Source organism: Elephantulus edwardii, unplaced genomic scaffold (assembly GCF_000299155.1).
Source record: "Elephantulus edwardii isolate Elephantulus edwardi_28Jun2011 unplaced genomic scaffold, EleEdw1.0 scaffold00067, whole genome shotgun sequence".
NCBI classification, from domain to species: Eukaryota; Metazoa; Chordata; class Mammalia; order Macroscelidea; family Macroscelididae; genus Elephantulus; species Elephantulus edwardii.
The window spans coordinates 8,718,187-8,735,411 of record NW_006399817.1 but is presented as its reverse complement, the minus strand read 5'-3'; the positions used below and the strand labels follow the sequence as shown (position 1 = coordinate 8,735,411).

Genomic DNA, 17,225 nt, shown 5'->3' with positions numbered 1-17,225 from the left:
ATAATAGCTCATCTACCTACGATCAGCTGATTTTTGACAAGGAGACAAAATCAGTTAAGTGGGGAAATGAAAACCTCTTTAACAAATGGTGTTGGTAAAATTGGAAAACTATCCGTAGAAAACTTAAGCAAGACCCACACTTCACACCATACACAAAAACCAACTCAAAGTGGATCAAGGACTTAGGAGTAAAACCAAAGAATATAAACTTCATCAGAGAAAAGCTTGGAAGAACTCTAGAAGCCCTAATCCACAACATGAACAGTCTTTCAAGCATCTTGAAAAATCTACAACCAAGAGAGAATAAAATAGATAAACGGGACCTTCTAAGAATCAAATCCCTATGCACATCAAAAACTTCTCCAAGAGAATAAAAAGGAAATCCACAGACTGGGAAAAAATATTTGGTAATGACATATCTGATAAGGGACTCATGTCTAAAATTTATAGGATACTCTATCACCTCAACAAGATAAAGGTAAATAGGCCAGTCACAAAATCAGCACAGGATATGAACAGACATTACACCAAAGAAGACATTTAGAGGGCAAAGAAATGCATGAAAAAATGTTCAAAATCCTTAGCTCTAAGAGAGATGCAAATAAAAACAGCTATGAGATATCATCGCACTCCAGTAACAACAGCAAATCTCAACAAAGCAGCAAAAAACAAATACTAACAAGATCGTGGAGAAAGGGGAACCCTTATACACTGCTAGCAAGAGTGTCAAATGGTACAACCACTGTGAAAGGTAGTATGGCGCTTTCTCAGAAAGTTAGAAACAGAAATAACATTTGATCCAGTAATTCCACTATGAAGAATATGTTGTTGTTGTTGTTATGTGCCATCAAATCACCTGTGACTCATAGTGACCCTATGTACAACAGCCCTATATCCTGCTCTATCCAGTGCCAATCTGTCTCTGACACACCTACCCCCATTACCCTAGTCACTGAATCAATCCATCTGATCAAGGATTTTCCTCTCCTGCACTTTCCCTCCACCTTCCCAAGCATGACATCCCTCTCCAAGGACTGGTCCGTCCTTGCAACATGTCCTAAATATGTCAGATGAAGCTTCAGAATCCTTGCCTCCAAGGAGCAGCCTGGTTTTATCCTCTCCATGATGAACCTGTTCATTCTCTTAGCAGTCCATGGTTTATTCAATATGCTTCTCCAACCCAACAGCTCAAAGGCATCAATTTTCCTTCTATCATCCCTAGTCATTGCCCAGCTCTCTGATGCATCACAAGTGATTGCAAAGACTATGGCCTGTATCAAGCACACATTAGTCTCCAGAGTGACACCATTGCTCTGCAGTACTTTGGAGAGGTCTCTAACAGCAGACTTCCCAATGCAGTAAGTTTTTTTCATTTCCTGGCTGCTGGTGCCAATACTATACCCTAAAGAATCCAGAGCTGCCAGCCAAACAGATAAGTGCACACCCACATTTATTGCTGCATTATTCACAACAGCAAAGAGATTCAAGCAACCCAAATGCCCATCAACAAATGAATGGACAGAAAAAACTATGGTTTTTCTATTATGGAATACTACACAGCACTGAAAAACAAAGAACTCATAAAATATTATACAGCATGGCTAACCCTGGAGGACATTTTGCTGAGTGAAATATGTCAGTCACAAAAGGACAAATACTGTATAATACTACTGATATAAAACAGGATTGACATGGAAGTTGAAGAGAAACTAAGAAAAGAGGAAATACATAATGAACATTACATTGGAGCAGATGAAGGAAAGAACTGTTTAAATATATGATTATACATTATTTGTATGACAAAAGCCCAGAACTAAGAGGTGCATAGCCAAGTGGACTGGGGGAAGATTGGGGAAGAGAGAGAAAACTATGCAATGAAGGAATATTTTAAAAAATAAGTAAATGAGGAGTTGGTTAGGGAAGAAAATGTGCAACAATGAATTAATGAAAACTCCAACTTTTCTGTAAACTTTCATTAAAATCACAATTAAAAAGTTAAAAAGCATATATAGAAAAATCTAAATAAATGCATCATTTCATTTAATCTCCTCAACAAAGTACTAATTATAAAATTGAGTCCCAAGGAGGCTCAGTAGCACACCTAAAGTCATCCAGCTAGAAAATGCTCAGGGCAGGCTTTCAAACTAATTATCTGCTTTCCATCTTTGGGCTAGACCTCTTCCTTTATATAGTCACTGAAGTCTTCCAATTCTATGTTGTGAAGATTAAATTAATTTGATCAATGAGAATAAAAGCCAAAGCAACATAATATATGGAAAATTAACTTTAATTCAGCTGAGGTTAAACTTGTGTGTCACAGCCCATAGATTCATTATATATAATTTACAATGATTGCAAGGTATCTTTCATTTTCTCTTCAGGTTTTCAAATAGGTTGTTCTCTTTCAACTTTCTCCAACTGCAGATTCTTTTTATCCTGGTGGACAGTGATATAAAGGAGAATGGGAAGGTGATATCATATTTCAAACTTAGGAAGTCTAAACTGCCTGCCCTGGCAATTTACCAGATCTCAGATGAGGACTGGGATACATTGCCCCTGGCAGAGGTTTCAGAAGAAAAAGTGCAAAGCTTTTGTGATGGATTTCTAAACGGGAAGCGATTGGTAAGTGTAAAACTACACAGTAAAGCAAACTAGCATTACCCTTTCTATGCTATTTTAAGAGTTTTGGGGTGGCACAGAGTGTAATGTGTTGTACTGCTGACCAAAATTTTAGTGGTTCCAATCCAACAGCTGCTCATGAGAGAAAGATAGTCTCCTCTAAAGATAATTTATAGTATCTCAGAAACCCATTATGAGTCTGTCTCAACTTGATGGCAGTAGGGTTTGGGTTTGGTGTTGTTTTTTTCTACAGGGGGTGGGGGAGATTGTTGGTATAAAAGGAACCCTGGTGGTGTAGTGGTTAAAGTGTTCTGATATCACAAAGGTCAGCAGTTCAAACACACCACTCTATGGGAGAAAGATAAAACAGTCTGTCCCTATAACAATTACAGTTTAGGAAGCCAAAAGGCTGCACTTCTACCCAACCCTACCCAAAAGGTTGGGTGTGAATGAGAATCAACTCAGTTCTCCGTTATCAAATGAAAGATGAGTCGTTTGAATCCACACAGACACCTCAGAAGAAAGATCTGGCAATCTATTCTACTCTGAACTCACGGGACCACCATGAGTTAAAATCTCAATGGCAACTTTATTTGGGTTTGTTGGGTTTTGTTTCTCCCTTTCTTTGTTTTTTTTTTTTTATTATGCAGTTCCCCCTCCACATTCCTTCATTGACATTATGTTTTACACAAACATTCCCATACATTGTGTTTTATAAAATTAATCACCATTGGATTATTCCCATCATTATCTTATCCTTCTGGTACTCATCAAATCTTTACGATTTCTTTCACCCTCTCCCTCCACCCACCAGATTGTGCAACCTTGTGATTTCGCCCCTACCCATCTTGACCCCCTGCTCTCACCCCTTCCGCCTTTGGATCCCCATGCACATTTTTTTAGTTATCCTTCTATTTTTATAATAATGGCCTTATGCAGTATTTGTCCTTATGAGACTGAATTAGTTCACTCAGCATAATGCTCTCCAGTCTCAATTTGGGTGTTTTCATTTCTACTGTTACTGTTTTCTATCTCTTTTATTTTCTACAAGGGACCCTGGTGGGGCAGTGAATGAAATGCTAGATTGCTAGCCTAAAATTCAGCAGTTTGAACTCTCCCACTGCTCAGTGGAAAAAGAAGAGGCAGTCTGATTCCAGAAAGATTAGAAATTCACAAACGTTACGGGACAGGGTTCTACTCTGACTTGCAGCATCAATATGAGTTAGAATTGACTCAAAGGACAGTGACTTTTTATTTTATTTCCTAGGCATTACTTGGATGCCAGCTAATTTAATTAAAAGCAAAAATAAGTGGGATATGGCAGTCAGAGGCAAGATGCTTGTTAGCATATGTTGTTTTATGTACCGTTGAATCAGAACTAACTCATAGCTGGCCCACCAGAGAGTTTTCAGAGACTATATAGCATGAGAGAGATTGCATACCTTTTTCATGAGGTGGATGTCATCTGCCCCCCTTTGGGTTAACAGCATAACTCTTACCACTAGACCATAAGAACGCTCTCTGTTAGGATCTAGTCATGAACTAGAGAAATGGTTTTAGAACAGTCCTGCATGTGCAAAAGAGCTGAATTTTCTTTCCACCATTCTATTTAAGGTGTCAGTAGGAAATTAGTTTCATGTGAAAGGGTTCATGAGCTAAAACTGAAGATACAGTAGAGGTCTCAGTCAAACAGTTGGGTTTGATAATCTCAGTTCAGTATTACGGGTGAGCTCCAAATCTAACTATCACCATCATGATATTTTTCAGAGAGAAAAGAATGAATCAGAAGAAAAGGCTCAAAAGGTGGAACTCTGATACTTCTGCATACTTTCAAATACCTACTTTGTGCTGAATAAAAACAGGCAAATTAAACCTCAGAGATGTTAAACAACAGGATCAGAAGGCCTTCTAACCACACATACATACACACAGACTGCTCCATTTCAGTCCTTAACTTCATATGCTCTCTCTTTAAAAAAAAATCCTTTATTGAACTGCTATCATAAAGTTGGCAATTGGAATCCACCAGACCTTCTGCTCCAAATACGAGGTGATCTGCTTCCATGAATGTCTACAGACTTGGAAATCCTAAGGAGCAGTTCTGCTGTATCCAACAGGGCTGCTGGGAGTTGGAATCAACTCAGTAACAGTGGGTAATGCTATATATACACTTTGTTTCATTCATATCAATATCACTGAACAGAAGCTTTAAGATACTGTGATACTTCTAACCAGAAGGTATAATTCTAGAGACAGATTATGCCGATTGTCATTTAACACTGAATTTATACACAATATGCACATATCATTTCTGCTTGCTGAGAGTAACGTAAAGGTTGAAACTCTGGCTTCCTCATAAGCACACATCCCCTCTGTGACTTCTGTCCAAGAACAAAAGAATGGGGGCGGGGGGGTTTGGCTTTAACAAACAAATTTATTTTCTCACTGTTTAGGAGGCTAGAAGTTTGAGCACTCTTTCTAAGGGAAGCTTTCTTTTCTTTATTTTATTTTATTAATTTTAATGAACATTTACAGAGATTTTGGGTTTTCATTCATTCATTGTTGCACTTCAACAGCATTTGGGGACTAAGTCTTTTTTGCCAGAAGTTAAATGAGGTTTCCAAGTCTCTGAACTCAAAAAAACAGACCATGCACAAACTTCATGCTTATTTAGCATTCCCAGCTCCACATGTAAATCAACAACCCCCATAATAAATAAAGGGCAATAATGTTATAGGAAAAGACCGACATCTCTTTGCAGGCCAAACCCTTTGTAAATACCCAATTGCCCAGCTAAGCAGAGTCTGTACCTCATCCCCCAATACTGCTGTAGTATCAGGCCACATGCCACTAATCTGTTATTGTTCACGCTGTGGGTGGGATGGGAGGTGGGTAGAAACCATCTTACATGAGACTGGCTTAAATGTGGCAAAGCAGCTAGGAATCAATTTAGGCAAAAGGTTGGAGAGTGGGAAGGAGGAAGGGAGCTGTGGTGGGCTGGGGTTGACTAAGCCATGGATTATTGCAGGTGAGGTGTGCAATCCAGCCCATGAGGGACAGAGGGAGTATTTGGCAGAGTGTCTCTGGCCCACAGGCTGTTACTGTCAACACACAGATGCTGCATTGTTCCCAGGAGGCCGTTGGCTCTGAAAGGAAAGTGCCTAAGTGCTGAAGAGCTGAAAAACCACAGACGTACACCTGAGAACTGGTCCAAGAGAAGAACGGAGTGAAAGGCATGGTTGTTCCCTACTGTGGGGAAAACTCCACAGGCTCCAAGCTGGGAGTCAGCTGCTGGCAAGGACACCGTGAAAGCAGCAGTGTGCAGTACACTTCTCAGAAACATGAGGCTGAACTTCTGAAGGGTCACCCAGTCCATCTGCTACGCTGGATTAAACCAAACAGCCTTGGGCCTAAGGCTAAAAAATTTTGCTGGGGCAGGGACATCCCAGGAGCCTGAATTTGGCCATGGAAGCCCGAATTCTTCATATTCTGAGCCAGGAAACTCTTCCTGATAACTACTCTGATTGTCCAGCCATACACATTTATTTCTTCTCATCTGCTATCTACAATCCACTGCTGTCTATCGGAATATCATATTGCCGTGGCTGTATGTTTCATAATACTCAAAGGCATGCCAGCATTATTTAAAATATCATCAGGGTCAACCATGATGAATGAGTTCCAGCAAAGCTTCCAGAGTAAGATTAAGGAGGACCTGGTAATCTATTTACAAAAATCAGCCGACACAAAACAATGTCCAAACCCTAATCACCATGAAGATGGCACAGATGAAGCAATATTTCATCCTGTTACATGCTGAGCTGGAGCTAATTCAATGCCAATTAACACACTCCCTAGAGTTTCTTAACAGCTGCCAATCACCTGGTGCCTAACGACACTTTCAATTCCTTGTTGGTTGCTCTTAAATTTCCTTTTCTTCACACTCACAATCCAACTTCCTTATCAACTCTTTATTTCCCAGTTCTTTGATTTGCTTCGCCCCCTCTGCCCCCGACTCTCTTCCTTCTTCTCAACTTTTTTGTTATGTTTTGAAATATTAGGACCACCCTGTGAACTTATCAAGGGATTTGGTAGGTGCCAAAGAAGATCTTTCCACACACTATATTTTGTTTGGGGAGGTACAAACAGTTAAAGGGCTCAGCAACTAAATTGAAGGCTTGTAGTTCAATTCCACACAGAGATTCTTCTGAACAAAGCCTAGCGAATTCCTCCTCCACAAGTGGTCACTGAAACTCGATGGATCGTGGCTCTATTTGACACACATGAGGTTGCTGTGAGTCAAAATGGAATCTACGGCAACTGGCTTGGTGTGATTTTTTTTTTAAAGCATATTTTTCCCAATATTGAATTCCCTTTTCAGTTATTTGATATGAAGTATTTCCATCAATGTCTATCTGATCTATGATCACATAAATCTTCATATCTTCACAGTTTATTTTTTTACTTACATAAATTCAGTAGCATTCTTTTATGTATTATGTTCTATGGATTTACTTAATTGTTTTAGGTGTTGAACTGAGTTATTCTTACTCTGTTTCTCCTGAAACCTTTAGATATTTTTGCCTGTCTTCTTCATACTGAATCTGGTTTTTGTAATTTTAAGGAAACATCACCAAAGACAGAGCTTTTTCAGAAAGAAGAAATTTCTAGAGTCTCATGCGTTCACTAAAAATCTGACCTAATATAACAAACTTCTGTCATTTCTAACCTTTCTCTGTCTTCAGGTAATCAATTCCAAAGACTCTAAATTTTTCCCCCCGGGGCAATGTTATTGCTGTACTACCCAGATGCATTCCAGCTGTTTTCATTGTTAAATCACTCATTGGCCCTCACTGGTGACACTGTCATACTTTTTCTTTAAGATACTAAGTGGTGATGTGGTGTGGTAGAATCTTAGGAGGATTATGATAAAAGGAAGACATTGGAATAATGACTCAAAGAATGGTATGAAAGTGGGTGTTTGAGTTTCAGCACTTTGTGGCTCTGTGACCACCATTACCACCATATTCTATCTTTGCAATTCAGGTCATTGAAAATGATATAATAATTCATAGGATATTTTAAGAACCCAGGGTAATAATACATATTAAGCAAAGGCAGGACATTATCTGAAAGAGCTCTGATTCATAGTGGTTAAATGCTCATCTGTTAACCAAAAATTTGGTGATTAGAATCCACCAGCTGCTCCACAGAAGAAAGAGATGGCAATCTGTTTCCATAAAGATTCCAGCCTTAGAAATATTATAAGGAATTTATAACTGACTTGAGTGTCATTATGAGTTCAGATCAAATCCTAGGCATCAAGATTTGATCATTCCGTTTGTTTTCTGTAATACTATGCAGGCAGTACTTCATAACTATGTTCTGAACATAGTTATGACTAACATACAGTTCATAGTTATAAATCAGCACTTGTAAACATAGCCTACTAATTTTTTTAAATTGAGATTTTAATCAAAGTTTATAAAGAACTTGGATTTCCATTCATTCATTGTTGCACACTTTCCTCCCTGCCTCCCCACCCCCAGTTCACTTGTTTCTTTGGAAAAAAAGTTACTTCATTATTATACAGTCCCTCTCTCCCCAGACCACTTTTCTATGCAGCTCTTGTTCTGGACTCTTGTCATGCCATTAATACCTAATCATATATTCCTTTTATACAGTTCTCTCCCTCATCTCTTTCAATGCTGTGTACATTATTGATCCCCTCTTTTCTTAGTTTCCCCCCCAACCCTTATGTCAGTCCTGTTTTATAATAGTGGTATTATGCAGTCTTTGTCTTTTTGTGACAGGGATATTTCACTCAGCATAATGTCCTCCATGATAACACATTTTGTATAATATGAGGTACATACAATAGTTTCTATAAAACAAGCCCTCCTTTTTGACACAAGTGAAACCATTATGATAATTGCTGTATTATTATATATTTCAGGTGTTTTAGTGTTCCAAGAAGTGTTTACTAACATTCTGATGTATAGAAAGACAAATATATTTGACTGACTGACATTAGACACAAATCATACCTGTTTCAGTTTGTATTCAATTTAAAAACAGATTTAAAGGAACTTGTTCATAATGTTGGGACTGTCTATATTGTCTTCTCTGGGTAACAATGATTTTTTTTTTTTTCATTTTTGTGACTTATGGAAAAGAAAAGTCTCCCTTTAGAGTCTTTCTTAAAGAAATTTGAATGGAAGGCCCTCACATTTGAGACCATGAAAAGATTTGAGATTACTCTATCTCTCAGCTGTAATGGGGTTGCTTGCCCAGTTCATATAGCTGGATTATGCCACATAGGAAAGCACACTGTCTTCTTCATGATCCAGTTTAACGTACCTACACCTTGGGAGAAGAGCTTCCAAGGACAGAGTGGATACAAACTGAGATATGAAAGAGAAACTTATTCATCTCTTTACTCATTCGGTCAGTCAGTCAAAGATTTTTCTAAGCAACTACAAATATACCAGGGGAAAAAATTGTCTCCTAAGAGAGAAGAACAAACCTGATTTTAAGTAACAATTTGCAGAAGAGGGAAGCTGTGGAGACAGGCCACATGGAAGCCACCAGACTAGTACTGGACAGAAGGTGTAGCATGGGCCAAGGACAGAGAGTAGAATAAGAAGAAAGTCTGGATAAAGAAGAGAGAGGCTGGCAGTGGACCAAGGAAGCCCCAGAATTGGGGGTAAAGGAGCCACATAGGGGACAAAAAATATCTATAAGCAAAAGACTCATCATAGACAAATTTCATTTTATATCTGAGTCTTGAAAAAAGTCCTATTTCACCTTTCTGAAAATATCAGGTTTCCAAGCAGAGGAAAAATAAACCAGGAAGTGGAATAGATTTGACTTGTGTTCCTGGTTGCAGGATTTTTCCATAGATCCAGAAAGTAGAAAAATGAGGAAGTTAAACGCTGCTTTATACCTTTGGAGGAAAAGTACTCTAGAAATCAAAGAAGCAAAAATTTAAAATTAAGCTTCTATAAATTTGGAGGTGATGCATCATTCACCAAATCACTTCTAAAATAGACCAATGTGCCACTTTTTACTTTCCTTCCTTCAACCACGGTCATTGTTTTTATGGGCTTGGTAATGAAAAATCTGAGTCATCCCAGGAGTGGAAGGGCAGAGGTGAGTGAAGGGTTAGGAGGTTAAGCTAAGTCAAGGGCTAAGAAAATTTTATGAAATCCAAACTTTAGTGTTAAGTAGTCAAACAATTGCTCTTAGTCTTAATAACAGGGTTCAGTTTCTAAATAAAGCCCCCTAACTTTAATATAGTAACACGGGGTAAGCTTAGACTAGAGGATGGAAAATTAGACCAGATTTGACACAATTCTAGCTTTGGTGAAGTAAGACTTTTAAAATTAACAAGTCATGTTATGTTTTCCAGAGAGAAGACTCTGAGACTGAATCTCCTAGCAGGAAGTTTACTGGGGAGTGTTCTTGGGTTTAAAACTTGTGTGGAAATGGAGATACCAAGGCTCGGAAAAGAGAAGTCAAACTGATGCAATTGAAGCAATAGTTTGTATTACCCTGTGGAAGATCTGGGACTAAGGTGTGGCTGCAGATGGCCTTGAGTTAGGGGAAGAGAAGCTACATTTAGGAATAGGACACAATCAATCAACATGACTTGCTTTAGTTGAGAGTAAACTTTGGGTTGGAGGTGGGTGGACAGCACACAGCTGAGAACTGTCAGTATCCATACGTTCTCAACATCTGAGAGAAGAGTGCTTCTGTTCTAACGTATATATGTTGAGAGTGTTGATCTACATGGCCACAGCTTTCTCTACGCATGCCTAGCTCTGTGATAGTTGTCACTGTGTAGGCTATTACAACAAATGTTATGCAAAAGGGTGAGAAAATGGTAAATCTATTTTATTAAATAAAACATGCAGCATTCTCTTCAAGTTGAGGGTTGAAGTAAACATGACTATACAGAAGATACTTCTTCTGTACCAGGCATCATACAAGAATTCTCATTCTCATGGTCAGTCAGTCAGTCATTCCTTCATCAACTATTTATTGAGCACCTAGTGTGTCAGAGATGATGAGGATGGCACAGTGTGGGGCAGGGTTTAGGTCAGCTGTTCATGGGATTGCTTGGCTCCTAACAACAGGAACAGCACGATGAGAGGGGACTTTAAAAGGAATTCTGTCAGATCACAGTGTTGACCTAACCTCTTCCTAGCCCTGGTCATGTAGTTACCCAGTGTAGGACATACAGAAGTTCATTAAGGATTTTCTAATGAACTTAGTAGATGTCAAAAAATTTTAATAATAAGATTGTTCAAGAAATAAGTGAAAAGTATGGTCAGATTTAATTCTAAATTCTGACTATAATGTTAATTTTTACCATCTGCATTTCAAAAGACATGTTGCATTGGGCAAATATACTGTCAAAGGTCTTTTTAGGGTCCTAGAAAGCAAGGAAAAAAGGGAGCTCTGGTGGCTTAGTGGTAAGAAGCTGTGCTGAAATCCCAAAGGTGCATGGTTCAAATCCACCAGATGCTCCGCTGTAGAATAAGGGGCAATCTCCTCCTGTGCCCGTCAGATCCGATTTGATGGTACACAAGAAGAAAAAGGAAGGGGGTAGGGGAAGGAGTTTAAAAAAAAGAAAGAAAAGAGAATGCCTGATATCAGATGTGTTATTTCAAATGCTTGTGAAAGTTGGACAATGAGTAAAGAATACAAAAGAAGAATCAATGTCTTTTGTGATGTTGCAAAGAGCATTGAATACAGCATGGACTGCCAAGTGAATGAACAGATTCGTGTCAGGAAAAGTACAGCCAGAAGGCTCCCTCTAAGAGGCAAGGATGATGAGACTTTGTCTCACAAACTTTGCCAGGAGGTGCCAGTCATGGAAAAGCACATGGTACTGGGAAAGGGGGAGGGTCCTTGAGAAAAAGAGGAAGACTCTCGAGCTGGATTGGCATGGTGACTGCAACAATGGGCCTGAGCAGAGCACAGCACAGTACAGGCTGATTGTGAGGATGGCGCAGGGTCAGAAAAAGCTGGATGTGGATCAGAGTTGACTCGAGGGCACCTAACAATGACATAATATTGTTATTCTCCCCGCCCCCCATTTCCATGGTTAATGATGCCTAACCTGGTGTCTACACTTTTGTTGCTGCTTATTTCCTCTGGCTGTTCTTATTTGTTAGTTGCGATCAACTTCATTTCAATTCATAGCAGCCTCTGGTGGCACCTTCTTGTAATACATCTCTTCTATCAACTTCTGGTCTCTGTCTCTAATTCTTTTTTCCACCTCCTCCTCCTCTTCCTGTGATATGACTCAAGGTCACTACTTGAGGCCGAGTTTGGAGCACATTGTCTTATGTCAAGGATGAGCCCAAAGGGAAGTAGTCAAGGCAGGAAGCATCTGGAGGGAAATGGATACACACTGGCTAGAATATTGGAACATTTGACTCTCTACTGCAACATTTACCCTTTATACCATGATTATAAAAATCTTACCGGTCTCAAAGGATATCTTTTGTGGTTCATCTAAACTTCAATCTACCACACTTGGGCAAGCCTGCTACAGAATGAAAATAGAATAATTACTCGTGATCTACCTTCTTAGACCCTAGCCTCCCTTGGATTGTCTCTCTCTGCTCACTCCACATGTTCTTTTACCCTTAATACCACTAATAATATACCAGGGCTGCAGAAGGGAAGAGGCTAAGTTAGCCAAGAAGGGAAAATGTTAAGTGTTCTAAAGAGGGCAAGGTGGTTTGTGGGCAGGCTATTTACATGATTGTGAAATGCAAGAATGGTAGAAGCTGATGATGTGATGGTTATTTGTAAGGTGAAACATTAAGAGTCAGAGAATTCGTGTTCTTTTAAGGATAGTAAATGTTTTGAAAGGCATGTTGTTAGGTGCCATTGACTCCAGTATGATTCATTGTGACCCTATAAACAGCAGACCTGAACCCTGCCCTATCCTGCGACATCCTCATCATCTCTGACAAACAAGAGCCCATTGCTGAAGTTACCGAGTCAATCTATCTTGTTGAGAGTTTTCCTCTCCTTCGATGATCCTCCATCTTTCCAAGCATTATGTCCCCTTTCAAGGACTAGCCTCACCTAGCTACATGTCCAAAGTATAAAAGACAAAACTTCACCATTTTTGCCTCTAAGTAGAATAATGGCTACCATTTTTCCAAGACATATCTGTTTGTTCTTTTAACAGTCCATGGATATTCAGTGCTCCAGCACGGCAACTCATAGGCATCAAGTTTTCTGTCATCCTTAATTATTGTCCAGCTCTCTGATGCACAACAAGTGATTGAAAAGACCATGTTCTGAATCAGGTGCACCTTAGTCTTCAAACTGACATCATTGCTCTTAAGCATTTTTGAGAGTTCCAACAGCAGACTTTTTCCAATGCAATACATCTTCTGCCTGAAGCTGGTACCTAGGGTGTTGATTGTTGATCCAAACAAGATTAAATCAGTAGCAGCTTCAATCATTTCTCCATCTATCATAATGTTGACTGTTGGTCCTGTGGTGAGAGTGTTTGTTTCCTTGATGTTGAGATATAATCCATACCCAAGGATATAGTCCTTGATCTTCTGAAGCAAGGGTTTCTATCCTCCTCACTTTCAGCAAACAAAGTTGTGTCACCTGCATAGCTCAGGTTGATTGTTGATGATTCTTCCTCCAATGTTGATGCCGTGTTCTTCTCCATAGAGTCTGGCTTCACAGATTATTTGCTCAGCACATATATTGAATACGTCTGAAGAAAAGATACAAGTCTGAAACACATCATTCCTGATTTTAAACCATGCAGTGTTCCTTTGCTCCATTCAGACAGCATCTTTTTGGTCTAGGTGTAGATTCTGTATGAGCATAATCAAGTATTCTGAGATTCTCTTTCTTCTCAATGTTGTGTCTTTGCAAAGTCAATAAAGCATAAATAAACATCATTTTTATCTTCTCTGCTTATAGCCCAGTATCCATCTCAAATCAACTATGATATCCCTGGTGCCACAGCCTCTTCTAACACCACTTTGAGCTTCTAGTAGTTCCCACCAATGCACTGGTCTTGAACAATATTTTGCTTGCATGTAGTATTAAGGATATAGTTTGAAAATGTCCACATTCTGTTGGATCACCTTTGTTGGAAATGGAAACACATATATATCATTTCCAGTCAGTTGGCTAGGTAGCTTTCCTCCATATTTCCTGGCATAAACTTGTAGCCTTGTGTTAAGAAGCTGCACTGTCAACCTGAAGGCATGCTGTTTGAACATATCAATTGCTCTGTGAGAGAAAGATGTGAAATCTCCTTCCCACATCTTCCCATAGCTACCTCTGAAAATGCACTAGAGGGTCAGTTACAGAGCAGTTCTGACTCAATGATACATAACAATATTTAGAAAGGAATGTCATTGTTGTGTGTTATTAAGTCGTCTGCAATATATAGCGACCCTATGTACAGCAGCTCTGAACTCTTCCCTGTCCTGAGCCAGTCACACTAACTCCTACTTACACAGCAACTCTCACTGCCTCAGTCACTGTATCAATCCATCTTATCTGGCGTCTCCCTTATCTGCACTGTCCCTCCACCCTTCTGAGCATGATGTCCTTCTCCAAGGATCTGTCTCTCCTAGCCACATGCCCAAAGTATGTGAGATGGAGTCTCAAAATCCTAGCCTCCAAGGAGAAACTTGGTTTCACCCTCTCTAAGAAAGACCTGTTTGTTTTCTTGGCAGCCCATGATATGTTCAAGACTCTTCTCCAGCACCACAATTCGAAGGCATCAATTCTTCTTCTGTCAGCCTTAATCACTGTCCAGCTTTCTGATGCAAAGCAAGTAATTGTGAATACCATGGCCTGGATTAGGTGCACCTCAGTCTCTAGACTGATGAACAGTGCTCTGGTGAGGTCCCAGACAGCAAATTTCCCCAGTGAAATTCAGCTTTTGACTTCCAGACTGCTGGTGTTAAGAGAATTGGTTGTGAAGCTGACCAAGCTGTAATTGCTAACAACCTCAAACTCCATCTATCATGGTGCTGTCAATTGGCCCAGTGGTGAGAATCTTTGTCTTCTTGCTGTTTAGCTTCAATCTATATTGAAGATTGCAGTCCTTGTGCAGCAAGCACTTCATGTCTTCTTCAGTTTCAGAAAGGAATAGTAGCCAATAATATTAAGGGTAGCTATAACTATTCAGATATACCAGAATACCAGAGGAATGTATATGTGTGTTTCATTGACTATGCAAAGGTGTTTGACTGTGTGGATCATAACAAACTGTGGCTGACTCTAAGAAGAATGGGAATACCAGAACACTTGATCGTCCTAATGAGAAACCTATACTTGGACCAAGAGGCAGTCATCAGAACAGAGCAAGGGAACACCGCCTGGTTCAAAATTGGGAAGGGCGTATGCCAGGGATGTGTCCTGTCTCCATACCTTTTCAACCTGTATGCAGAACAGATTATCCGGGAGGCTGGGCTCTATGAGGAGAAATGTGGGGTCAAGATTGGTGGAAGATTTATCAACAATCTGTGTTATGCAGATGACACAACCCTGCTTGCTGAAACTGAGGAGGACCTGAAGCGCTTGCTGCAGAAGGCCAAGGACTGCAGCCTCCAATATGGATTGAGAGGCTCAATGTCAAGAAGACAAAGATTCTCACCACTGGGCCAATTGGCAACATCAGGATGGATGGTGAAGAGATTGAGATTCTTCACAGCTTTAGTTTGCTCAGCTCCACAGTCAACACTCTCAGCACCAGTAGCCAGGAAATTAAAAGACGTATTGCCATGGTAAAGTCTGCTGCTCATAAGTACTGAAGAGCAATGGTGTCTCTCTGGAGACTAAGGTGTATCTGATACAGGCCATGGTCTTTGTTATCACTTGTTATGCATCAGAGAGTTGAACAATGACTAGGGAGGATAGAAGGAGAATTGATGCCTTTGAGCTGTGGTGCTGGAGAAAAGTATTGAGTGTACTATGGACTGCTAGGAAAACAAACAGATTCATCCTGGAAAGGGTCAAATCAGGCAGCTCCTTAGAGGCAGGGATTCTGAGGCTCTGGCTAACATACTTTGTACATGTTGTAAGGAGGGACCGGTCCTTGGAGAGGGACATCATGCTTAATAGGGTGGAGAAACAGCGCAGGAGGGGAAGGCCCTCTATGAGGTGGATTGATTCAGTGACTGAAATAATCGGGATGGGTGTATCGGAGACAGTGCGATTAGCACAGGACAGAGCAGAATTTAGGGCTGTTGTACATAGGGTCACTATGAGTCGCAAGCAACTCGATGGCACATAACAACAACAACATAATTATTCAAGTCAAACTACTGAAAAGGGCAATTTAGTAATGGATATGGTTTGAGAAGTGTTATCAGCTAGCGATGTTATAATTTTTCTTTCTTCTTAGTTTCCTATCCTCTACGTTACACACACACACACGCACACACACACACAAGCTCCTGGTTGCTTATTGTTATTAGGTGCTGTCAAGTGACTTATAGGAACCCTATGAACGGCCAAGCTGACCCTGTCCTACCCTGTGCCATCTTCACCATCTCTGAAACACTCCAAGTCATTGGTGAAGTCATCATGCCAATCAACCTTATTAGGGTGTCTTCCTCTTCTTTACTGACCCCCCCTCCCATCTTTTCACGCATGATGTCACTCTCCAATGAATAGCCTCACCCAGCTACATGTCCAAAGTATGAAAGATGAAGCTTCACCATGTTTGCCTCCAAAGAGCACTCTGGCTGCACCCTCTCCAAGACATACCTGGTGACTTAGTATTAAGGAATTTCACTGCCAACACAAGGGTGTGTGGTTTGAATCCACCACCTGCTCTATGGCAGAAATATGGACAATCTACTCCAGTATGATTTACTACCTCTGAAGACTCACTAGAGGGTAAGCTATGGGTCGGTTCTGACTCAACAGTATACAACAACATATATGTTAACTAGTAAGATTAATTCTTATAAAACATTAACTACGATACCTGAGTTCTGGTGTCCTAGTAGATAAAAAGTTGAATTGCCAACCCAAAGGCAGGTAAGTTAATTTGAATCCATCAGTTGCTCCAAAGGTCAATGAAGGGCAATCTTTTGTGTTTTGCAGCCTTGGAAAACCTGCTGGAAGGTCAGAGTCCATTCCAATTCTGTGGCACATAACAGCAAACACACAGACACACACATAGTTGTTGTGTGTGCTGTCGAGTCAGAAACAAACCATAGCTGACCCTCCAGCAGGTTTTCAAAGGCAGTAGCTTCAGGGGAGGAGATGACTCCTCCTTCTCCCACAGAGCAGATGGCGGTTCAAATAGCCTGCCACGGAGATTGCAACTCAGCTTCATACCACTTACCAGAGACGTACAGAAAGACAGAGATTAGAGCGATAGAGAAAGGGAGATAATTTGGAGCTCTGATGGCCAGTGACTAAAACCTAGGACTAAAACCAAGGACTATAAACTTCATTACAGAAAAGCTAGGAACAACACTAGAAGTCCTAATCCACAACATAAACAGTCTTCCCAGTATCCTGGAAAACCTACAACCAGGAGAAGATAACATAGATGAATGGGATCTTCTAAGACTCAAATCCCT

At 40.1% G+C, this 17,225-nt stretch overlaps 1 protein-coding gene across 1 annotated transcript in view; it reads left to right on the top strand.

The window, feature by feature from the left end:
* The window catches only part of ERP27 (endoplasmic reticulum protein 27), an 89,589-nt gene that overhangs the window by 49,143 nt on the left and 23,221 nt on the right, over positions 1-17,225 (top strand). The window contains exon 6 of the mRNA XM_006888479.1: positions 2,425-2,622. Coding sequence (XP_006888541.1) covers positions 2,425-2,622 — 198 coding nt within the window. The remainder of the gene's footprint in view (positions 1-2,424; positions 2,623-17,225) is intronic.